Source organism: Columba livia, chromosome 3 (genome assembly GCF_036013475.1).
Source record: "Columba livia isolate bColLiv1 breed racing homer chromosome 3, bColLiv1.pat.W.v2, whole genome shotgun sequence".
NCBI classification, from domain to species: domain Eukaryota; kingdom Metazoa; phylum Chordata; class Aves; order Columbiformes; family Columbidae; genus Columba; species Columba livia.
In genome coordinates this window covers 3,164,216-3,188,699 of record NC_088604.1, presented here as the reverse complement: position 1 = coordinate 3,188,699, position 24,484 = coordinate 3,164,216, and the positions used below count along the sequence as shown (strand labels likewise).

Here is a 24,484-nt window from a genome sequence, read left to right as displayed (position 1 = left end):
TTAAGCTTCAGCTTGTGTAAAATAGCCAGTAACATCATTAACATCACAGTTTTTATATGCTCAACATCCACAGCTAAGCTGTGCCTTTAAAAGAACTCAAATTCCATTTAAATAGCAAAGCAGTGGCACACTCTTAATTGCTTGGCCATTATGGTGCAGCTTTGAAAATCTGAATAAAATAATAATGGAATAATATTTTTAATTTCATTGTGATTTTGTTTCACTGTGCTACACAGAAAGCCAAATTATATGATGAGCCCCGCAGAGTTTGAGCAAATCTCTTTTGAAGGTCAGATTATGGCAGTGATTGTTGAAATTATTTGAAAATTGCTCAAACTTTACTATCTTACTTGGGTTATAAAGATCTAATAATTAGGGAAGTGCATGAAAAAGGGAAGGGAAGGGAAGGGAAGGGGAGGGAAGGGGAGGGAAGGGGAGGGAAGGGAAGGGAAGGGAAGGGAAGGGAAGGGAAGGGAAGGGAAGGGAAGGGAAGGGAAGGGAAGGGAAGGGAAGGGAAGGGAAGGGAAGGGAAGGGAAGGGAAGGGAAGGGAAGGGAAGGGAAGGGAAGGGAAGGGAAGGGAAGGGAAGGGAAGGGAAGGGAAGGGAAGGGAAGGGAAGGGAAGGGAAGGGAAGGGAAGGGAAGGGAAGGGAAGGGAAGGGAAGGGAAGGGAAGGGAAGGGAAGGGCCAGACAGGTTCCTTGTGCACCTTCCTCCCTGCCTAAGCTCAGCTGACCCATAATGCTGCTTTCCCTGCTTGTGACACTGAGCAAAATATCCAGAATAAGATGGTGCCCAAACTCCAAGCAATCCCACATAAAATATTAGCCAGAAAAACACACAATAAACTGTAATTATGTATGGAAATTCAGCTTGAAGTTAGATATGTAAATTCAACTTGCCAGAGCTTGACTGTGGTGGAAAAAATAAGGGCAACCATTGCTTGAAGTCTGGACCTTTGAGTTTTACATTGCAGGGTGGGTATTTTTTCCCGTTGCTCTTGTTTGTCTGCATTTCAGTAAAGCTTACTGTTGTAAATCCCACCACAAGAAGACAAACTTGCTTATTCTTGTTATACATAATGTAAAACTGGAACATAAGGACATCAGAGAAATAACAACTGGGTGAAGACTACGGGCTGATGTGTGCTGGGGTTCCACATAGCCTGCCTGCTTCACTAGATTTAGGTGATACTGATTTCTCAAAAAACAAAACAAAACCAAACAAAAAAAAAAACCCAAGTTTCCAAGTACTACTCTGGAAGTTGGGTAAAGCAAAGACCTTGTGGGTTCAATGTTTTAAACCTTTAGATAAACCTCTAGACATACATGTGCTGTATCACTTAGTGGTCACAGAATCCCAGAATGTCAGGGATTGGAAGGGACCTGGAAAGCTCATCCAGTGCAATCCCCCCATGGAGCAGGAACACCCAGATGAGGTTACACAGGAAGGTGTCCAGGCGGGTTGGAATGTCTGCAGAGAAGGAGACTCCACAACCTCCCTGGGCAGCCTGGGCCAGGCTCTGCCACCCTCACCCCAAACAAGTTGCTTCTCATATTTAAGTGGAACCTCCTGTGTTCAATTTGAACCCATTACCCCTTGTCCTATCACTGGTTGTCACCGAGAAGAGCCTGGCTCCATCCTCCTGACACTCACCCTTTATATATCTGTAAACATTAATAAGGTCACCCCTCAGTCTCCTCTTGTCCAGCTCCAGAGCCCCAGCTCCCTCAGCCTTTCCTCACACGGGAGATGCTCCACTCCCTTCAGCATCTTGGTGGCTGTGCTGGACTCTCTCCAGCAGTTCCCTGTCCTGCTGGAACTGAGGGGCCACAACTGGACACAATATTCCAGGTGTGGTCTCCCCAGGGCAGAGTAGAGGGGCAGGAGAACCTCTCTGACCTACTGACCACCCCCTCCTAACCCACCCCAGGTACGATTGGCCTTCCTGGCCACAAGGGCCCAGTGCTGGCTCATGGTCACCCTGCTGTCCCCAGGACCCCCAGGTCCCTTTCCCCTACACTGCTTTCCAGTAGGTCATTCCCCAACTTACACTGAACCTGGGGTTGTTCCTGCCCAGATTAAAGACTCTACACTTGCCCTTGTTCTATTTCATTAAATTTTTCCCACCCAACTCTCCAGCCTGTCCAGGTCTCTAGATGGCAGCACAGCTTCCAGTGTCAGCCACTCCTCCCAGCTTGGTGCTTTTATCTTCACTGTGGTCTTACATAGTCTACCATCACCAGCATGAGATAACCTAGTCTGGATTCACCCCATTTTAAGTGAGAATGGTTGAGGTGTCATAGTCCAGCTCTCCCTCTTCACCCAGCACCAAACAGTTCTTGCTTGTTCTTGGAGTCCCAAAGCAGTAGAGGAGCTGCTGGTCTGGATTGGGTTTGGTTTGGTTTATCATGCCCATAAGGGTTGGTTTGCCTCATCTGTCTTGGAGAGTAAAAGAAAGCAAGAGTTTTTTCTTCCTTCTTTTAGAAAAGAAGCACAACAATGGCCAGTAACCTGGTGAAACTGCAGCCCATGTTGCCTAGAAGCTGTAAAACCTCGGTGCTGGATGGACACCCCTTTTGACACGTCTGCTTGCAGTGGCCTGATGATGGGCTGCACAATATGGCACACCAGGTCCCACCATGTTCTTAGGCAATGTCCTGTGAAAATAACCTCCCATGTTGTCGAGGGTTTAGATTGCAGGGTGACAATAAAACCCTGGCAGATGTATTGTTAACCTCCTCTCCCCCCAATTCCCTCTTTTGCCCCTCCCTCTCCCCCCTTCCCACTCAGGACAGGCGATCGGGAGGGAAAGAAGGACAGAGAGAGGACAGCTGGAAAAATTAAAGGTGTTTTACTAATGCTACTAATAAGAATAGAGAAAATAATACAAAATATACAAAACCAATCCTGAAAGTCCCAGCAACTGCAGAGCCGGCACCCAAAGTCCTCGACTGGACTTCGCAGCCAACCAGAGCTGAATTCAGTCTGTCACTGGCCTCAGTTCGCAGGGACGACTAGCAAGATCCTCTCCTAATGTCGCCATAAGGAAAAGGGATGAGATCCTCGTGATCTCCCACTTTTATATGAAGTATTCATGTGAATGGGATGTTATACACCATTGGTCAGTTTCTTTGTCACTTGTTTCTCGTTGTCCCGCTCACGAGATGTGAATCTGTCCTTATCAGTAAGTTTGCATTCCATTGATATGTTTACCGAAACATGTATCTGGCTCTCCAGGAAAATGCAGCCAATATGAAGGCTTTAGCTGACAGGCAAAATCACGAAAAGAGAAACTTGTTTTTAACAAAACCAGGACACATGTGGAGAAGAATGTGCCCACTCCCATGCAGGGTGTCACATCTCTGCAGGAGGGCTCTGCAGAGGGATCTGGATAGACTGGAAAAATGGGCTGATTCCAATGGGATGAAGTTCAACAAGGCCAAGTGCCGGGTCCTGCACTTTGGTCACAACAACCCCCTGCAGCGCTCCAGGCTGGGCACAGAGTGGCTGGAGAGCAGTCAGGCAGAAAGGGACCTGGGGGGACTAATGGACAGGAAGCTCAACATGAGCCAACAGTGTGCCCAGGTGGCCAAGAAGGCCAATGGTGTCCTGTCCTGTATCCAAACTAGCGTGGTCAGCAGGACAAGGGCAGTGATCCTTCCCCTGTGCTCTGCATTGGGGAGGCCACACCTGGAGTATTGTGTTCAGTTCTGGGCCCCTCAGGTCAGGAAAGACATTGAAGTGCTGGAGCGGGTCCAGAGAAGAGCAACAAGACTGGGGAAGGGACTTGAGCACAAGCTCTATGGGGAGAGGCTGAGGGAGCTGGGCTTGTTTAGTCTGGAGAAGAGGAGGCTTAGAGGTGAGCTCAGCACTCTCTAGAACTACCTGAAGGGCAGTTCTAGCCAGGTGGGGATTGGGCTCTTCTCCCAGGCATCAGCAATAGGACAAGGGGGCATGGGCTTCAACTCTGCCAGGGGAAATTGAGGCTGGCTATTAGAAAGCAATTCTTTGCAGAGAGAGTGGTCAGGCATTGGAATGGCTGCCCAGGGAGGTGCTGGACTCAGCGGCCCTGGAGGTTTTTCAACTGAGATTGGACATGGCACTTAGTGCCATGATCTAGTCAATGGACTGGAGTTGGACCAAGGGTTGGACTCGATGATCTCTGAGGTCTTTTCCAACCCAGTCCATTCTGTGATTCTATGATTCTGTGATCTTTGGGGACGTTGACTTGGCTACCTGCATCTCGTGAGACAGTTGGGATGGGGGCACCCACACAGGACAGGGAGAGCACTTAACTGTCTGGAGGTGGCCAAAACAGGCCATTTGGCCTTATGACATTTCCTCCTGGCTAAAATCATTGTTGTCTAGTGACAGAATAGACCTACAAGTGATACAATGCAAGTCGGTGCTTCCTACAAACCCTCTCTGGGGTCTGGTTCATGTTGAATCAGCAGATGCCTTTGCTCTTCCTTCACTACTGCAGCTACCTCAGGATTTTTCAAATTTCTTGAAAAATATTAGAAACATGTCAATCTCTTACCCTTTTATCCTTGTAAATAGTCATTTATATGAAGTAGAACAGATCCCACAGAGACTCCCACCACCAAACAGCCCACACACTGGTGCTCTGGATCATAACTGGGGTGGGAGGTGATATTCTTCTTGCCAGACTGTAATAGGTGAAAAAAGAAAAGGTAGAAAGGCTTGAATCCTGCTTCACAGCATTGTGTCTGGTAATTTAGGGTGTTTGGCTCATTGGGTTTTTTTTTTGGTGGTGGTGGTGGTGGGGTTTTTTATGTAAAAGCCTTGGTTTAACCACAAAACACAACAGGAAAAGTTCTCAGGCTTTCCAACACACTCCCAAGGTGGGACACCCACTTTTCCACCCGTTTCTAATTGGGATTTCTCCTGCTGAAATCATCAGAGGCTCATTATGCAGCAAAGCAGAAACCTATTTACCTTTATTAGAGAACAGTTCTATGGTCCCCTGCAAGATCACAGTGGGATGGTGCCATTCCCTTTTCTTTATTGTATAGTTAGCCTGTAATTGTGCAGTGATTGCTTTGAAATCCTGGCAGCCAAGAAGGAACGTAGGTGGTATTGAAAAGTTTGCAATGCAAGCCCTTCCTGTAACGGCAGGCAGCGGGTTGGTCAAAGCCCTTTTCAGCAGTGACTCAGTGTGCCTCTAAACACAGTGGGAAAAACAGAACACCAAACCGTACCTTATAAGCCCATTTGAGGATTTGTATAATGGTTTCATGACTCGAGCGAGCCTGCCAGGCTGGTAGGAGGATGTTTGGGATGGCTGTAGAGCAGGAATTGTTGGCAGAAGAATGGGGAAAGAAGGAGGGTTTGGAGGAAGGAGTGATGCACAAGCTATAGCTCTGTACTGGTAAACAAAAGAGAGTTGAGTGGGTACAAGAATTCACCCACCTATGTGGTTCATCAATAACCCTGGCCCTGCTTCAGCCCAGACTAACAAGCATGAACCCAAACACTTCCCAGCTTAACACAGGCCAGGGACCATTGCCAGGAGGCAGTTTGGATCAGCCACCCTGGTTTGGAGGCTGAGATTTTAACCATATGGATAAAGCAGCACCCAGCCAGCTATTTTTGGGGCTGGAGAAGAGGCCTTGGTGCCATTTAGGTTATTGGAGATATGTAGCCACAACATCTGTGTGCTGGTTGCAGGGGAAATATCACAGAGTCACCTGGAGCTTATGCAAGGACCAACCTTTTAATGCTTTTAAATGCATCCTTGGAGATGCATGAGTTTTGGATGCTTTAACAATACCAGTAAAATGCAAGTGCAGGATCCAGTCTAAAGGCAAAACCCTTACAAATCAACACAAAGACAGCTTAATAAGTGAAGCTGCATGTGCTGCAAAACAAAATAAGGAACCACATTCACTAATTCCTGTTGGCAGGAAGGTGTTCAACCATTTCCAGGAAAGCTGGGCTTCACTATGCTTAGCGATATTTGGGAAGGCAAATGCCATAGCTACATATATCCCCACTTCTCCTTTCTTTCCCCAAGAACATGGAACAGTTTGGGTCGGAAAGGACTTACAGAACTCATCCAGTGCCACCCCTGCCATGAGCAGGGACATCTTCACCAGCTCAGGTTGCTCAGAGCCCCGTCCAGCCTGGCCTGGGATGTCTCCACGGATGGTTCATCCACCACCTCTCTGGCCAACCTGGGACAGTGTTTTACCACCTGTATTGTAAAAAATTTTATTGCTGAGCTTGATGTCATATGGTATGGAATAACCCTGTGGCCAGTTGGTGTCAGCTGTCCTGCCTGTGTCCCCCTGCAACTTCTTGTGAATTCCCAGTCTACTCACTGGTTGGGCAGCAAGAGAAACAGAGAAAGCCTCGTGGAAGTGCTGTTCAGCAACAGCTAAAACACTGATGAGCTGGAGTTCAGAGAAGGGAATGGAGCTGGTGATGGTGATGGGAGCGGCTGAGGGACCTGGGGGGTTCAGCCTGTAGAACAGGAGCTGAGGGGAGACCTTATCACTCTCTACATGGAGGATGTTGGTCTCTTTTCCCAGGTAACATGTGATAAGAGAAAATGGCCTCAGGTTGTGCCAGGGGAGGTTAGATTGGATATTAGGAACAATTCCTTCCTGGAAAGGGCTGTTGGGCATTGGAACAGGCTGCCCAGGGCAGTGCTGCAGTCACCATCCCTGGAAGGGTTTAAAAGATGCAGAGATGAGGTTCTCAGGGACATGGTTTAGTGACACTGTTAATGGTTGAACTCTATGACCTTGAGGGTCTCTTCCAACAAAAATGATTACATGATTCTATATGAGCTGCTACAAAGAAAGCTAACGCCATCCCAGCCAGACCCCGTATGCAGTGCATGAAGGTTCTGTCCAACATCTGGCTCCACCCAATACAAACAACATCCAACAAAGAAGAGTAAAAGATCACACCCTGAGATCTGGCATTGTGCTGAGAAGAATTATATTCCCCTGAAGGACATGGTGTGCCAGTTTTGTCCAGAAAGCAGGTTCAAATGTGGGGCAACAGAGAGATTTGCAAGTGGCAGCATCCATCGAATCCACACCCCAGACACCCTGGATGTGATAACACACATTTGCCGGGAGGCTCCTTTCTGCACCAATGGCTTCCTTCTGACATTACAGTCGTGCAAACAGAGCGACAGCCGCTCATTCATCTGCAAAATAACTCTCTCATCACACGGCACCCAGCGATTGGACACATCTTGAATAAACACTTGTGATTCTTCATGCTTCTCTACACATCCAGCTCCAGAATCCCACCCCACCTCTCTCAGCATCGCTGGGGCAGTGACACTCAGGTAGATGGAGGTTTCTCAACACCTCCCCAGTGCCCCTGAGCTGCTGCATCACTCCCGGGTCCCTTCCCATCCTAACAAAGCCCTCTTCTCTGTATAGCACCACTTTCAGGTTGAATCTCTGGCCAAAAAGTTACAAAACTGGGCAAATTATTAGTGCAGCTTGAAGTGAAGGAATATGTAGACCACTGGCCCAGCACAATGTGTTTCAGGGGCTGTTTATAAACTCGTTCTCATAGTCAACAGATGATTTCCTATTGTTCCCTTTTCCCTTTCCCATGATCCTGCTCAGACCAAGGTTACTCCCAAAATTTTTGCTTAAGATGACCATCTTCAGGGAAAACCCTCACTTGCCTATCGTTTTACCCAAATTCTTATGCATCCCAGACTGAAGCAATGCTTTTCACAGTGGTTGTGAGAAAAATACCTTCTCATCTATGTCAAAGGCACAAGTTCATTCAAATTCCCGCCCATTGTCATCAAAGGCAAGAGGACAAAAAGGAAATCTTTCTTCTCCAGATAGCTCTCCAAATAGGCTTCAGATGGTTCACAACTAATTGTCTCAATTTTCAAGAGTTAATTCTCTTCGTGTGCAACCCCCACAGATCTCACAGCGTTGTTGCAGAGCTGAATCTATGTCCTTGTATCTGTATTCATTGCCCAAGCCACTGTTTCATCCTTTCCTCCCCACTTCCCTAATTTGGAGGAACATGGGGTAGCTTACGTGAGTTGCTTACGTTGTGATTAATGTCTGCAGAGTTCGTGTTAAGACACATGCATTCAAAAGCCTGGAGGAAGAAGAACTTTTACTTTCCAGCAGTGTCTTGAAGCCCACCTTTCCCAACAGAGGAGCCAAATGCAGCGCCCTCCTCTGCAGCCACATGCTATAATAAATCATTTAATGGTCTGGGCTGTGGGAACAAAGTGGATTGCATATTAAAGAGCCTTTGAAGCAGTGAGTCATGATGAGACATGGAGAAAGCAACTAGTTGTGAATACAAAAAGCATTCACGAGCACAAGACACCTCTCAGAAAAGGACACGGGAGGCAGATACTTTGAACACAGATACTTCGAAATACCCAACCAGAGGATGTTTCGTGATGCCGCAGGATGCTGTGAGCTCAGTTGCTGCCAGCTGGTGCATTTTGCAAGCCCGAATAACCACCAGGGTCGGTGCACACCAATGTCAGAACAACAGAGAAGTCTGATCTACCCAGAGGTGTCCAAGCTGGTGCTCTTGAAGTACTTGGGCAGTTTAAGCATGACTTAGAAAAGCCACTTATGATCAGCAGTGTGGGGTGTCACAGGACTGACAGAGAAGCCAAAACCAGAGGGATTTCCCTGGCAATTAAATGCTCAAAGAGTAAAATTGGCAACTGAGCAAAATCCTTCAATTAGAATAGGTGTTTCTTCAAGGTCAGCAAGCACAACCATTGTGCAAAGAGTGGGTACAGATCCATCATGCTTGAGCATTCCCACATTGCAGGGAAAGGCGTGGTTGTATTTCTGGGGTGCAATTAGGGACATCAATGGCTTCGTTAGGCAAGTCAAAGGCTGCCAACCTCCATCCCCTATTCATCCCAAAGCCAGGCTCTCCTCCAGACCACAATCCACCTCCTTAAAGCAGGTCTTCAGCCTAACACCAAAAGTGTTCAGCAGTTGTTCAGCAAATCAAGTCGTTCTATATTGTCAGTAATGTTTTATGTCCCAGAGCTTCTCTTTGGTTTAGTTAAAAACAGTGATTAATCACTGTCACAACTGGTGCATCCCAAGAGGGATTCCTGGCTTTAATTATGCTTACAGAAGGGTAAACTGAGTCCTTAGGCTGAAAAATGTCCAGAAAGACTCTTGGGAAGTTGCTGGGAAAAGTGGGAAGGGGAGCTGAACCTCTGCAGCCTCCAGCATCCAGCATTGATCTACTTTACCATCAACAAAAGATACAATTAAAGAGATGACCAATGATTTCTACCATATCCACAGGTGCTTTTTCACCCATCGTCTGGTAGGCACACAAAATTATGAATGAGTAAAAAGCCCTCCCGAATGTTGCTTGCATTGAAGTCAGACGGCTAAAGACACATACACAAAGTCAAAACACTTCTTCGGTACGTATGAAATGACAAAGGGATGCGAGCGCTCATGGTCACAGCCATGTGTGCCATTTGCCATCTCCTTAGAGGGACAGAGAGGAACCAGGATGCTGAAGGGAGCAGAAGACAAGTCTATGCATTTCACTGTGTCTCTGCCCTGTGAGGAAACCCAGGTGGGAAATGGGGGAAACGGGAAATTTCAGTCCCTCTAAAAGGATCATGCTGGGAATTCCTTTGTCTTCAGACCACCCATGTCACATCTACCAAGAAGGAGGTGGAGGAGAGAGGTCTGGGATCATCATGGTGAACAAAGGCTGGGTTTCTACAGCACTAGTTATCTGTGGCCTTGGATTGATCCTCCTCACGGTGGAGCCACACAACTCTATGTACTTAAAGCCCTCCCCACTTCTCATCTGCAACCAGATCTTGCTGCCAAACCTGCACAAACACCATCACCTTCAAATCTTCTATCTCTCTCCTCAAAGTTGCGCACAAATGGCCAGCTGGGTTGGGGAAGGCAGGGAAACAACATGTATAAGTACACAGTCCTCAATTTCTGAAGAATTAAGCCAAAATTAGTTGGGTATATTGGTTTTTATAGTGCTGCCTTCATTGCTCATGGGAGATGCTTTTGCTCTATCTCCTTAGCAAAACGTGCAAGCAAGGCCTGACTACCTGCCCTCTGTCTCCTTGAGTAGCCACATCCTCCTACATTTTTCCCTGAATCCTCTTATGGATGTTTCCCCAAGTCTCTGAGCATTTCCATAGTGTGCTTGTCTTCTGATATTTGCTGCTAAAGGTGTAGTGCTGACACCAAAATCTGAATTTTGGTGCACTGCTTTTCATCACCACCCCCGATGCAGCAGCCTCTTGATTTATGCCGTCCGGCTTTGCTCATCGAGGAAAGGATATTGCAGGGGACATATTTCTTTTGCCCAGGTTGCTTGATGCTCTCAATTGGGCCAACTGGACATGAGGAAGAAGTATCTGGAAAGAAAGAAGGGGCAATAGGAATTGAGATGCAGTTTAAGATAGAAACTGAGCATCCCAAACCATAGCCTGAAGCATAAAATTGTTAGTTCAGTTTGGAAACTTTTCATTTAGATGCTCTAGACCCATAAATACAGAACACAATAGCAGAAGAAACATAGTATACCAATGTTATAAAGCTTAAAAAAATAATTGAAATGTTAATGAGAAAGCTGAGACATTATATTTTGATTTTGTGTGACTCTGACACATTCCCATCAAATCCATAATCAGAAGTGATGTGCTGTCTCAAAACACAAATACCTTTGAAACAGAATACTGGTTCAACATGTTACAGCATAGAAATATTGAACAAACATTTCCTTTCTCACCCTAATTATTGAGCAGTGAATGTAGTAGCAAAGATGAATTTACTTTAATGAATTTTATGATGTTTTAAATAAGGAGGAAAAAGTGTCCTGTTTATTCCTTTGCATCTACATAGTTGGTCTTAATATGCAGAACTGATGCTTCCATATACCAAAGTGAACCGCTTTCATCATCTCCATTTAGCAAGTAGGGAAACTGAGGCACGAGGCACAAACTTTCTTTCTCTAAGGCCACTGAGTAAATGAGCAGCAGAATGGACCCAAACCCACAGCAGCAGTGCCCTACTGCAACCACTAAGTAGCATCACCTTCATTTAACACAGATTCATCCGTTTGCAAATGTGACTGATGGAAAAAGACCTACTGGGTCCTTTTGCAGCTCCCTGTAAGTGCAGGCTTTTTCCAGGCCATGTGCTGTAGGCAAAAGTGCTCTATACGATCCCTACATTAAAATAATTCAAGCAGGAGGACATCTCGCATTTCCTTTGGGGGAAACAATTCTGTAGCTGAATAGATTACAGCATTAGGAAATATTTCCTGATATCCAGCCCCTGACACAGCTTCTAGAATCTGTTGATATATTATTAATAGAAAGGAAAATAAATATAGGTATTAATGCCAGCAGACACTGTCTACTACTAATAGCTGCTAAAGTAATATATTGCCGTTGTTTTTAGCTTTTATTAGTCTTTTTGCAAAGGGTTACAAGACCCTTATGCATCCATTAGCCAGTCAGCCATGTGAAATTAATGTGGAGCAATTTTCATAAGCATTACTCAGAACTAATAATAATTAAGCATTATTTTCTGCTCAGATAACACAGAAAATAAAGTCTGACTTTTATGCCAAGATGGGTTCGCATTAGCTTAAGGTAGATGAATTAATTCTCATTTACAAAGCTTCTCCACCAGCTAGCCAGAAAATATCAAGGTAATTAAAACCAATTTGTGAGGTTCTGTCCCATTGCACATTCACTGAGTTTTACCATTGCTGCTAATTACAGGTGCTTTTATGCCATTGCAAAGGTGGGAGAAGAAGGAGACATTGCTGCTTGTCTCCTTCCCCACCACTTCCAAGAAGAGCAACCTCCTCGTGAAGACAAGAATGTGTATTGCAATGAGCTTCATTGACGGAGAAGCAATGAAGGACCATGTGTTGCATGTAGGACCAGCTCAGCTCAGGCTGGGATGTGGACCTCTTAGCAATACAAGGAACAGGCCTCTAACAAAGGATACAAAATAAACTGTATTTGCTTTCTATTTACCATTCACTTGCAAGGGCTTAATTTTGGCCAATTACCAAGCCAAGGGTCTTCTGTAGACAGCACTTTATGGGTAGCTCAGAAACAATTCTCTTCAGCCAGACAGATTTTTCTCGATTGCCTTTAACAACCAAAGCCCAGCATTTGCAATCCAGGTAAATCATACTGATTAGTCATATGATGCTACACCTGCCGACAATAGCCAAAGGATTGTTTAGCTCTTCCTAGCTTAAGGAGACACTGAATTTGACATTTATCATGTCCCAGCAGCTTGATGTATCACCTGAGCAGTTGCTGTGGTCTCTGAAGATGCTCTTTGCTGCAAGATAGAAGATATGTTAGTTCAGCTAATAATTATCTATAAGATTAACCCAGGGCTATCCTACCAACAGCTAAGACAATATACAACTGCATAAGCTAAGACTTTTCTTAGGTTTTCAGCTTTCCAAGGGGAACAGCTCCTTCAGACGCCACGTCTTCATCTCGCATGTGAGATTAGCAAATAACTGGGCCTCATCCGACACACCTGTGTGGAAAGTCTGGGTTTTTCAGAAGATTATGGCTTTTCTTCTCTGTGTTCTGGGTCTCCCATTTAATCTCTTTGGCCTCTCCATCGCTCCCCTGTCTCACTGTGGCATCTCATTTTGGTGCCTGTGTTCACCTGAGTGAGATAGAGCAGGTTGACCTGAGCCATGACTCTATGGGTCAGCAGAAAAAGAATGATGAGATGGTAGTTATGAACTTTATTATGTTTTGAAAAACACCTTCTCTAGAGTAATCTAATTGCTATTAAAGAGATAAATAAAAGGAGACAATACTCAAGAAACACCAGATGTGTCTCAGCCCTGGAAGGAACCTCCTTGTGATCTGCACCATTATCCACGCCTTCAATGAAAAAAGGTTTCCCCCTCAAGGCTGTCTCAGCCTCGATCCAGCCACGGTAGCTGTAAACAGACATTAAAATCTCATGGTTTGGCTTTTCTGCACAATCTTCTCCCCAGCTGACAATGCCGACCTGAAACCACTTCATGGTGTTCCAGTAGCTGCAAACCAGAGGTCCCCCGCTGTCCACCTACGGAACACGGAGGGTGTTATAGTAGGACCAAGTGTCTCATAGAAGCTGCATCCCACAGGCTGATTGGGAAAATCAAACTCTATCCCAATTTCATGAGGATTTTGGGTGACAAGGAAATTTTGGACTCAAAATTTCACAGCTCAGCCCTGAGATCCCTGCAGAACAAAGAGATACAGAAGGTGAGAGGAGGAGATCAGTCAGAAGCTCTATCCCAGTGCCATGCCCTGTCCTTCTGGGCTTTTTCCACATGCTCCTATGGCCTCAGAATGGCACCTGAATCCTGTCACCAATAGACAACATTCAGGAGAGAAAAGGGACATTTGCTGTGACTGCTCACCTAGTCCTCCACTCTGCAAAACTGGGGCACGTAGATGCTGGGTACCTGCCACTGTTAATTGTGGGTGCTAGCATCCAGGAACTGCACACTGATGAACACTGATCCTGAAAAATGCTTCTTGCAACCACACTAATAACCTGATTAAATTTAACAAGGGAAAGTGTAGAGTGCTGCATCTGGGCAGGAACAACCCCAGTTGCAGTAGATGTTGGGAAATTACATATTAGAGAGCAGTGTAGGGAAAAGGGACCTGGGGGTCCTGGTGGACAACAGGATGACCATGAGCCAGCACTGGGCCCTTGTGGCCAGGAAGGCCAGTGGCATCCTGGGGTGTATTAGAAGGGGGGTGGTTAGTAGATCAAGAGAGGTTCTCCTTCCTCTCTGCTCTGCCCTGATGAGATCCCATCTAGAATATTGTGTCCAGTTCTGGGCCCCTCAGTTCCAGAAGGACAGGGAACTGCTGGAGAGAGTCCAGCACAGGGCAACAAAGATGATTAAGGGAGTGGAGCATTTCCTTTACGAAGAAAGGCTGAGGGAGCTGGGGCTCTTTAGTTTGGAGGAGACCGAGGGGCGACCTTATTAATGTTTATAAATATATAAAGGGTGAGTGCCACGAGGATAGAGCCAGGCTCTTCTTGGTGGCAAACAATGATAGGACAAGGGGTAATGGGATCAAGCTGGAACACAAGAGGTTCCACTTAAATTTGAGAAAAAACTTCTTCTCAGTGAGGGTGGCAGAGCCTGGCCCAGGCTGCCCAGGGGGGTTGTGGAGTCTCCTTTGCTGGAGACATTCAAAACCTGCCTGGACATGTTCCTGTGCAACCTCACCTGGGCGTTTCTGCTCCAGCAGGGGGATTGGACTAGATAATCTTTTGAGGTCCCTTCCAATCCCAAACATACTGTGATACTGTGATAATTTCACTAAAAACCTGCCTGCTACCGCAAGGGCAACCTCCCCTCCTGCAGTACATGCAAGCCTCCAAATGCAGATTGCAGCCACCCTGCCACAAGGAATGTCCCTGAACACCAACAGCATGTCCAGTTGCCCATCCAACCTCTGCGTGCAATTTCTTGAGTATAACTCAAGGGAGAAGCGAAACCAGCACAAAACGCACCCAGCCAGGTCCACCATGTTTCTGACAGCGGTTTTCACCTTCAGCGCTGTGCAGCCCCTGCTCTAAATCAGTTTCCTTCCACAGTGGGTTTGAATCTTTTTTCTCCAGTGGCAAATAAGAAATTCGACACTAACCCGTTTCCTGAGACAGACGTCTTTCTTGGGAAATGCTGTCCTTCCCTCTTTGCACGCTACTTGAGAAATGTCTTTGCCATTAATGTATGAACCCCCTTCCGCCAACAGTTACCCCGAGCAATCACACGTTAATTAATGAGTGAGGAAGTGGCTGTGGTCCCCTGTGCAACTCATCAGCACCTGATAAAGTCAATAGCCAGAATTCCTACTTCATTAGATGGAGGGTCCAAACCCAGAATATGTTTATCTATATTTTTGGTTCAACATGCATACAGAAGGGAAAAAACAACACAAATACAGAGTAATTGTTGTTTCAGCATTTCTAGAATCACAGAACCACAGAATCATTTATGTTGGAAAAGATCTTTAAAATGATCGAGTCCAAAAGTAAATTCGATACTGTTTGCACTGCAATGGTGTTATTGTAACTACATGTCTGCATCTCCCCCAGTGCTGCTGGACCTTCTCCCAACTCGGGATCTAAAGATGTTTTCCAATCCTGTTTTAGCCAAAAATGAATCGCACAAGTGGCCTTGCAGTGACCTTGGATCCATGTGTTATCAGTGTCCTTGGCGATGGCATCCTGTTTGAACGAACGAACATCTCCTAGGCTGTATGCACAATTAAATTACTGGGAATTTTACTGCTAATTCCCTCGGGGCAGGAACAGTCCAAACGTGTTATCCCGGTAGTGAAAAGAAGGCGCTTTGAGCCTCCTACACAATGATAATAAATGAAATCGAGAGAGTGGGAGCCGTTCGCAAGCCGGTGACGCAGCCACGGCTGACGAACCCTTGTTGGTGACATGTCGGGATGTGTCGTGCTGATTTTTTCTGATACAGGAGATTTTTAGCACTGGCATCATCAGGGTGGATCAGTTTCCAAGTGCCCAATTTGGAGGCTGCTCACCCTTGCAAAGGACCTTTCTCCCAGGGCGCTTAAAAACCAGTTAATTCTTGATACCTTGTGACCGTCCTTGGGGGGAAAAGTCTTATCGCATTTCATAGCTGAGAAAACCACAGCAGAAAATGGATATGATTTGCATGAGGCGATGGCAGAGCCAAGAAACCCCTATTCAAACTACAGATCATGCGGTTTTCCTTTCAAATCAGAGCAGCTTTTCCATTTTTACCTCTTTAACCATGTTCGTTTTGTTCTCTGCCCAGTCTGCAGGGCTTGGGGACTGTCAACTGCAGAAAGCCATTTAAAACCTGGGCAGAGAAGTGGCCAGTCAAGGCTGTGAAAACCCAGGCAGCAGCTGCAAATCCATCTCTCTCATCCACAAGCCCTGAGACCCAAATCCTGCTTCGGATCCCTAAATCCTGCTTCGGATCCCTAAATCCTGCTTCGGATCCCCAAATCCTGCCTCGGATCCCTTTCCACATGGGCTGAGCTGGTCTGCTTCATGAGTGCAACACCCAACATGCCGTTTTCCTTAACTTCAGCTGCGTAACTTGTTGATTTTATCAAAAAGTGGGCTAAGTCATCCTCTCCATGTGATAATCTCGCTCATGTAATTATAGCAGTACCCCAGATGAAGCAGTAGGCTGGTTTTTATAGGCCTAAAGATAGAGAAAAATAAACTCAGTTCTTGGGAACTTCTGAATATCCCTGTATTCACCTTAAGCTCTCAAAAACATGGGCCCAAGGTTTTCCATCCTTTCGTAGGAGAGTGCGTGGGAGGAAGAAGTTTTGAGCACTGCTGCAATTATCTGTGATGCTTCCAAAAGCACTAATTTAATCAACGCTCAGGTTAATGACTCTGAAGATCAAAGAAATTATTAAATGCTGCTTTCAGCCTCCTGTGCCCTGGTGGTGAAATGCTTCTGGTCAGCAACACGTACCAGTTACCTGCTCCTGCTCTTCAGTCTGAGTGCCAAGTTTCTGGCCAGGAAAAATCCTAAACCCAGCATCTTTGCTTTTTGTTTATTGTCTAATAGAAGATGAATGAAAAGCAACCGCATCAAATCAAATCTGGTGCTGAGCTCATGCCTTCCACAAACACATGTTAATCCTCCCATTAGGAGAGGTGAGAGCAATGATACATTCACTGATAAATAGTTCTGGCTTGTATAAAAATGGTCACTAACAAGGCACTTCGTTCACTGAAGCTGATCAAAAGTTTCATCCTTTTCATCGCGGCCAAAGCCTTTCTGTGAATATCAGGAGCCTTTCTTCTGACTTTAGTGGGCTTTGGATAAGGAGTGTAATCTTCCTTTCGTATTTGTATTCACATCTGCAACATGATAATTGATCAGAACAAACACGTTCGGTCGCATAAATCTTCTTAGGTGGGAGAAGCTCTGGGGAAGGGAGAACAACCCATCTGATACTCATTAGGTGGATGCACAATCCTTGCAAGTCACTGCTGGTTTCATTTTCATCTTGGTAAGCCCTGTGTAAATTGGAGAGAATCAGCGTGTGAATAACAACACTTGCCATTAGAGCTGCCCTGGCTGCAGGAAGGAAAGGCTTTTGCAAACAGATGATTTCTTCAGTTATTTTGCCGTAACAAGCTGCCTTTGGAGAAAGGTGGAAGGAAGGAGGTTATGGCCATTTTTAAGATGGAGGTATTGAAAATGAACCAGGTAGCACAGGGCACCTGGACTCCTTTCATGGGATCCCTCTGAGATCTCAGGTGAGAGCCTTCAGCTCCTGTGTCCCTCCATCCCCGTGATGGAAAATAAGCAAACAAGACCTCTCCATTCACACATATGTCAGCATGGTCCAGTAGTAACCATAGTGGCAAGGACTTAAAGGCAGTTGTAATGCATCTGTCCAAAGACACATGTGGCCCTGACGGCTGTCTCTGACAGTCATCTGTAGCACATGCTCAGGAAAGGAGAATCAGAAACAGGGTTGTATTTACATCATGGTGGTTAATAGCCTTAGAGAGTTCTTCATCCAGGAAGCTGTCTAATTGCTTTTTGAATCCATTTATCCCTGAGGATAAATAACCACAACATCCTGGTCAGTGACTTCCATAGTTTAATTATCTGTTGGATGAAAAAACACTTCCTTCTCTTTGTTTTAAAGCTGCTGCCTGATATGACCACCTGACACCCCCTCCTTCAGGAGGTTTGAAAAGCAGGGACAAGAGAACAGCTCTTGACTGTTCTTTCCTTGCTGTTCACCACTCCTAGAATCTGTGTCATAACCCCTCCAGATATGTCTTTTACACGCCTCAAGGTCCTGCACTGTTATTCTGCTTTCCATCAGAAGCCATTCCATATCTCTGTTCATCCTTCATCCTCTACTCTTCAAAAACTACTACTTATTTTCTCAGGTGGTATGGCCAGGAACCGCACACAGAACAGAAGACGTAGGCACTTACTTTCCTACCTATCCACAGAATCACAGAATCCCAGAATGTCAGGGGTTGGAAACGCCCTGGAAAGCTCATCCAGTGCAATCCCCCCATGGAGCAGGAACACCCAGATGAGGTTACACAGGAAGGTGTCCAGGCGGGTTGGAATGTCTGCACAGAAGGAGACTCCACAACCTCCCTGGGCAGCCTGGGCCAGGCTCTGCCACCCTCACCCCCAACAAGTTTCTTCTCATATTTAAGTGGAACCTCCTGTGTTCCAGTTTGTACCCATTGCCCCTTGTCCTATCACTGGTTGTCACTGAGAAGAGTCTGGCTCCATCCTCCTGACAACTCCCCCTTTCCATATTGATCCCCAGGAATGAGTCACGCCTCAGTCTCCTCTTGTCCAGCTCCAGAGCCCCAGCTCCCTCAGCCTTTCCTCCCACGGGAGATGCTCCACTCCCTTCAGCATCTTGGTGGCTGCGCTGGACTCTCTCCAGCAGTTCCCTGTCCTGCTGGAACTGAGGGGCCACATCTGGACACAATATTCCAGGTGTGGTCTCCCCATGGCAGAGTAGAGGGTCAGGAGAACCTCTCTGACCTACTGACCACCCCCTTCTAACCCACCCCAGGTACGATTGGCCTTCCTGGCCACAAGGGCCCAGTGCTGGCTCATGGTCACCCTGCTGTCCACAGGACTCCCAAGTCTCTTTCCCCTAACAATTCCTTTCCTAACAATCCATAATGCTCTCATCGCCTTTCTGACCCACGCAGAACCTCATGCTGATGTTTTTGAAGGACTATCCGCAGTTACTCCAAGATCTTTTTACATAGTAAAAAGCTAATAGCTAATTTAGACCCTATTATTGAGTGTGTACAGCTGGAGTTGCTTCTCCCTATATTTGTTTCTTCGCCTTTATCAACTGTGAACTGCACCTGCTGGTTTAAGTGCCAGTCACTCAGAACAATGAGATCCTGCTGCACCTCTGCACGGTCATTTTTAATTCTGACCACTCTGAATAACGCTGTGGCGTTGGACAACTTGGTCATCTCAGCGTTTGCCCTCCTTGAACATAATTCTTTGGCTGCCAACACAAGTCCCCTTGTGAGCCCCTTTCTCCCATCAAGTCCTTCCTCTGTGTTGCCTCCCTTTCAAACTGAAGCCCTTCTGCTTCATGACAGTTCAGTTTCTCCTTGAGCCTTGAACTCTCATTAATAGAGCTTTGGAAATCTCAGTGCGCTGTATCAGCTGGATCACCCTCTGCCACATGCTTGTCAGCTCCTTCAAAGAATTTAAATCTGCCTGTGACTCATGATTTTCCCTTAAAGCTGTATTGACTCACTGTAATCGAATGAGAAGCGGCTCCTCTGAGTCATCACACCCATTCCCTCACCCCCAGGGCAAGCACATGGTGGGTTTTTTGTGTTCAGCTGGATCCAGAGCTGTTCTGCTCCCCACAGCTTCACTCACCAGGCACACAAAGCAATGCTGGAACCCCTTGCTGCAAAGCAAACAGCTTCTAGTTTGAGGGACCAAAAGCTACAACCCAGAGGAAGAAAGCAGAAGAGACACACAGCACCATCAGCATCCCAGGTCCTTGCAATAGGAAGGGATGTTTTTGACAGATTAAAGAATTAAGCCACCACAGCCAGCATGTGTTCACATGTCTGCCCGTATCATAAAATGATGAAAGCCCTATAAAACCATGGGACACAGGAGAAGCGTTCTGATTCCAATGCGCTGTACATCAAAGCACCCTTCAGAAGCAAATTTAAGAGATTGCAAGTATAGAAATGCCTTTCTACTGCTTTGTTCTGGGGCTTCCAGGATACCATCTCATTTAGACCAATCTGCCCCTTAAGGAAAAAAAACCCACTCCATCATGTTAGCAATAGTTCAGTGATGGAGAATCCATCACGAGGCTGAAGAGTGGATCACTCTCTTCAATATTAAGGTAAAACAGTGATTTTGTAAAGTTGGCACTAACTTTGAACTGAAACGTGGTTGGCTTTGACTCCTGGCCCCCAGGAGGCCTTTGTGTGACAGGCAGAAGGGCCTTTAACCTCAGACCTCACGCAAATCCTCCACCACATCATCACCTATCCACCTCCGTTCAGGTATTTTGAACAGTCTAAGGGACTGACCAGGCTTTGCTGGTTTGTGACCTTTTCCTTGAGACGGGGTAAGTAGGATGCTAACGGTATATCCTGGGGTATCTAAAATTACACGGGAGACTTACGTGAAGGCAATGGTCCTACCTCGGAGCCATGAGTCTCCCTGTGAGCGAGACACCTTGGGCTTGCTCTTAGTTAATAGGAAGCAATAAGCAGTCATACAGGGAATTATTTTAAAATAGTTAAAACAGTCTCAATGACTCATATGTCAGAAGTGCTTTTTTCCTCCTTATTGATGTAAGGATGATTTGGTAGATGCAGATGACTACAAGAAAGACATTGCCAGATAAATCCCGCCCAGGGCTGTACAATAACTACTGCTATTGTATAGTTATGTAGGGTGAGAGCCCTGTGCATCCCATGATGCTATAAAGGTATTTACCCTTTCCGAAGTGCTGACAGTGTATGTGGGCAGGACACATTACAGGTGAAGGAAAGAGGTGCTTCTCTGCCTTTTTCGCAGAACTAAATAAATTAAAACCCAGAGCCCCAGATTCACCCTAGCATCTTTTCAGATATTTATCAGGGATGGCCAAGATCATGTCCTGTTACAATTTGCGGAAAGCGTGGGTACCTTCAGCCCATGCCTCAGATCAGCCCTATACCAGTGCAGGGCATGGTGAAGCTGAGCTGGAACCATCCCACACCTTGTTTGTGGGCACACAATGATTCCTTCCCCTGCAAGTCAGGCCAGGGACTGGGCCCCCCCTTGATCTGCTGCTGACCTGAACTGTACATGAACTGTGACTCCCAGCTGAACACACTCTGTCCTAATCACCCCACAGACCTCCTTTGCAGAAACTCTCTGAAATATAATTGGGCCATTTACTGAATTTTGTCTGGATGGGCAAGACACTGAAGAGGCATTTGCTTTGTGAGTCTCTTATACTCTAATTATTGTTCAAGTTACCATTGCATCAGAGGCTAACAAAAGATGCTTAAGAAAGCAAGGAATTAGACATCAATTGTGGTTCATGGGGTCATGGAAGAAATGTAGCACACAAAAAAATAACACATAGGCCATCTCTAGTGTCTGTTCTCTAGCACTTGTACCCCATGAACATCCATTAATGCTAATGTTTATGACTAAATAGAACTATAAGTCAATTACAGATCCTGTTAGTGTTAATTCACAGTCAATCTATATATTTGTCTGCAGAACCGCTAGGGAATTGGTATACAATAGATTTATCTTTTTAAGTGAATGGATTTTTTTTTAATTACAAATACTCAGGAGCTCTGCTATTCAATCTCCTTGAGTTATTATAGGAATATGGTTAGTAATCCACACATTAGTCGTGTCTGGCCCTCGTATGATGGCAGCTGGTGAAATGTCTGAGCTTTTCTGTTAATGTCCTGTTGCCATATGGGGGTATTAAGCCAGTGGTCAGCAGGATAAACCTTCTACATGGTGTCTCAGTGAAGATATCTGTGTGGCCTCAGTTACTCATAAACCAGCTTGCTGCAACAGGGAAAATTTAGCACACAAATAGCACACAGGGCAAAGACCTAGGATGGTAATCCTTTGGGTTCAGATTAGGATCATGTGGACCTACAGCCTTGGTTCTAGGTGCAACTTACCATCTTAGCCTGGCTCTGGACATGAACAAACATATCCAGATCCTCAGCAAAGCTCAGGTGAAGTTTACATAAGGCTTTTGTCTGCTTCATGTCCACATCCATCATGCACCTGTTCAGCGAACGGCTTCCAGGTTTGCTGTGACCACCAGAAAGCTCAGTATGAGCTTTAAATGCCCCTTCCAACCCAAACTATTCTGTGGTTCTATGGTTCTATTCTGGGTGGTCTGGAGATAACCCAGTAGATGGCTGGTCAGCATAGACAATGTGGCAGATGCACCTGACCCTCCCCACCCCCTGAAAGCACCAGAAACTTCTAGACCTATAGACCTCTATGGTCATGCACATGCCCCTTGGTTGACAGACAGGGCCCTTGACCAATGGAACACCTCAGCTGAGAGAAGTTTCTGGAGCACTACCATAAATGACCACAGCTCAGATTTCACTTAGGGCATAAATGGAGCCAGTGCAGAGCCATGTTGAGTTGGTCTTCTTGGAGTGCTGGGTTGGCAGTGGAAGACTCTCCTGCTTAGATTGGGATCCCACCTAAGGAAACTTTCTTGAGGACTGAGACACCTTGCTGAATTGGTGAGTGATTGCATCTCCTGTGTACCCTTGAGAGTCCTCACTTTGGCATAGAGTGGGAAGATGTGCATTTTGAATCATCATTCTAGAGTTTTGGGATCCCTTGAGTCTGAATCAGCTGTGTAGTAACTGATCTCCTTACCAGCATCTGAATCTGTTAATGTTATTATGTTGTTGGAGTGCCGAATAATTTTGGATAAAACCTGTTTCTAGTTGGTTCTGTGCTAAACAGTTGTGGTTAGAATAATGTCTCTTTGCCTAAACTGATTTTTGGGGTGCTTCTGCAACACAGATTTCTGTACCAGCCTAGCAAGGCCAAAATGTGCCCTACCTGGTTTTAGTCAGTGCCGCCCAGAATATCATCCATCAGCAGAATGCTTCCCCTCCAGCAAATTAACTAATTCTGATTAAAATTCATGTCCCTTGTTTCTCTCCTGAAGAGATTCGCTTCTAGCCTAGGTATCGTTTTGTCTTGTTCTTGTTATTTCAGGTTATAGGACATTTCTGCCTGGTCAGGCTTCCAGTTGCTGGGTTATGATCATTATCACACATGCAGTCGTCATGTACTTCTCTGCTAGGAAAGCTTATATTTCTAGTTCATTTTTCAGACAGCTCTAACATTATTGTAGATCAAAATAGCACTCTCATCATCTTTCTGAATACAGGAGATTCATTTTGCTGGGTACAAGTGCTCTTGGTGTTTCACCAGCATAATTCAGCTATAGAACTTAAAGCTGGGCTGGGAAGTGCATTCTTTAATCATGTTAATGTTATCCTGTGGCAGTTTTCTTTCTAAAATGTTTGATTGAATTTAATGGAGGTGAAAGTCACTGGATGAATGGTTTCAGAGACAGATGCTTTCTGGCTAATCAAAAAGTGATTTTGCAAAGCAAAGCTTCCCCTCCACTGCCGAGCTATGGGTCCAGTTCGCAATTGCTTTGCAGCCCCTGATCCCTGTACCCACTGTCTTTGCCAAAAGGTCAGGGATGTCTCTTTGTTCTGGGTGTTGCTCTAGTTCCCTCATTGCATGATTCCCATAGAATGAAGCTGTCACCTGAAAGAAGGTTGTAGCGAGGAGGGTGTTGGTCTCTTCTCCCAAGTAACAAACAATAGGACAAGAGAAAAAGGCCTCAAGTTGCGCCAGGGGAGGTTGAGGTTGGCTCTTGGGAACAATTTCTTCCCCAAAGGACTGTTGGGCATTGGAACAGGCTGCCCAGGGCAGTGCTGGAGTCACCATCCCTGGAGGGGTTTAAAAGATGCGTGGATGAGGTTCTAAGGGACATGGGTTAGAGGTGGACTTGACAATGTGAGGTTAATGGTTGGATGTGATGATCTTAAAGGTTTCAACCAAAATTATACTATGATTCTATGCATGCGTCTGCCCATCTGTTGCCCTGCAAACATATGTACACATTTAAGAAAACCCTTGCCCAGTGGAGGATGGAGACCTTAGTCCTGAAGCAGAGGCTTCAGGAGACTCCTGTCCTTGCGAGGCTCTTGGAGGAGGGAATAGAGGTTGGATGCTGTGAAAGAAAAGGTATTTTGGGGCTTTCAGACTTTATTTAACATCAGGGCAGCAATCCTGCAGGTGGGAGTATGTTCTGAGTGAGGTTTTCCTACATTTGTGTCAGCTCTCTCCTTTGAGATTCCCTGATGTCAAATACCACTTTAAAATTTAAAACTACTCTTTAAAATTTAGCTTGGAAAGTCCATCATCCCGTATGACTAACTCATTGCAATGAGATGTGAAGAGTTCTTGCACCCACAGACCAACCTGCCGTGTCAGCAAAGGACATCTGGGTCAGGGCCAAGACCTCAACTGAAAAAGGTTTGTAATATTAAATCTAACACTCATGCATTAAGTTTTTCTCCCAATTTTTTTGCTTTGATGGTCCTGGACAAATTTTTCTGTCTCCTTTCAGTATTTAATGTGGTGGTAGAATATCACTGCCTGGCCCAGGGCTGAGGGTACACCAGGCAGGAGGGGGATGCAGCCCATGTCATGCTGGGATGTGAGACCTCACCTCCCATCCCTCCCACCACTGCACAGCTTGGTTACAGCAGACACTGGGTTTTTAAATTGTTATGAGGTACCAGTTCCAATTTCTGTGCCCAGAGCCATCAAAAACTGTCTCCTGTCCAAG

General features: G+C 45.8%; 1 protein-coding gene across 2 annotated transcripts in view; it reads right to left on the bottom strand.

The window, feature by feature from the left end:
• Positions 1-2,753: 2,753 nt before the first annotated feature.
• Positions 2,754-24,484, bottom strand: part of LOC102089103 (serine protease 55) — a 30,511-nt gene continuing 8,780 nt past the window's right edge. The window contains exons 5-6 of one of the 2 annotated variants that reach the window (XM_021285510.2): positions 13,050-13,106; positions 2,759-10,402 (exon numbers count right to left, since the gene is read on the bottom strand). In XM_021285510.2, the coding sequence (XP_021141185.2) occupies positions 10,310-10,402; positions 13,050-13,106 (150 nt within the window). In that variant the 3' untranslated portion in view covers positions 2,759-10,309. Of the gene's footprint in view, positions 13,107-24,484 lie in introns of both variants that reach the window. The other variant, XM_021285508.2, reaches the window with a different exon arrangement.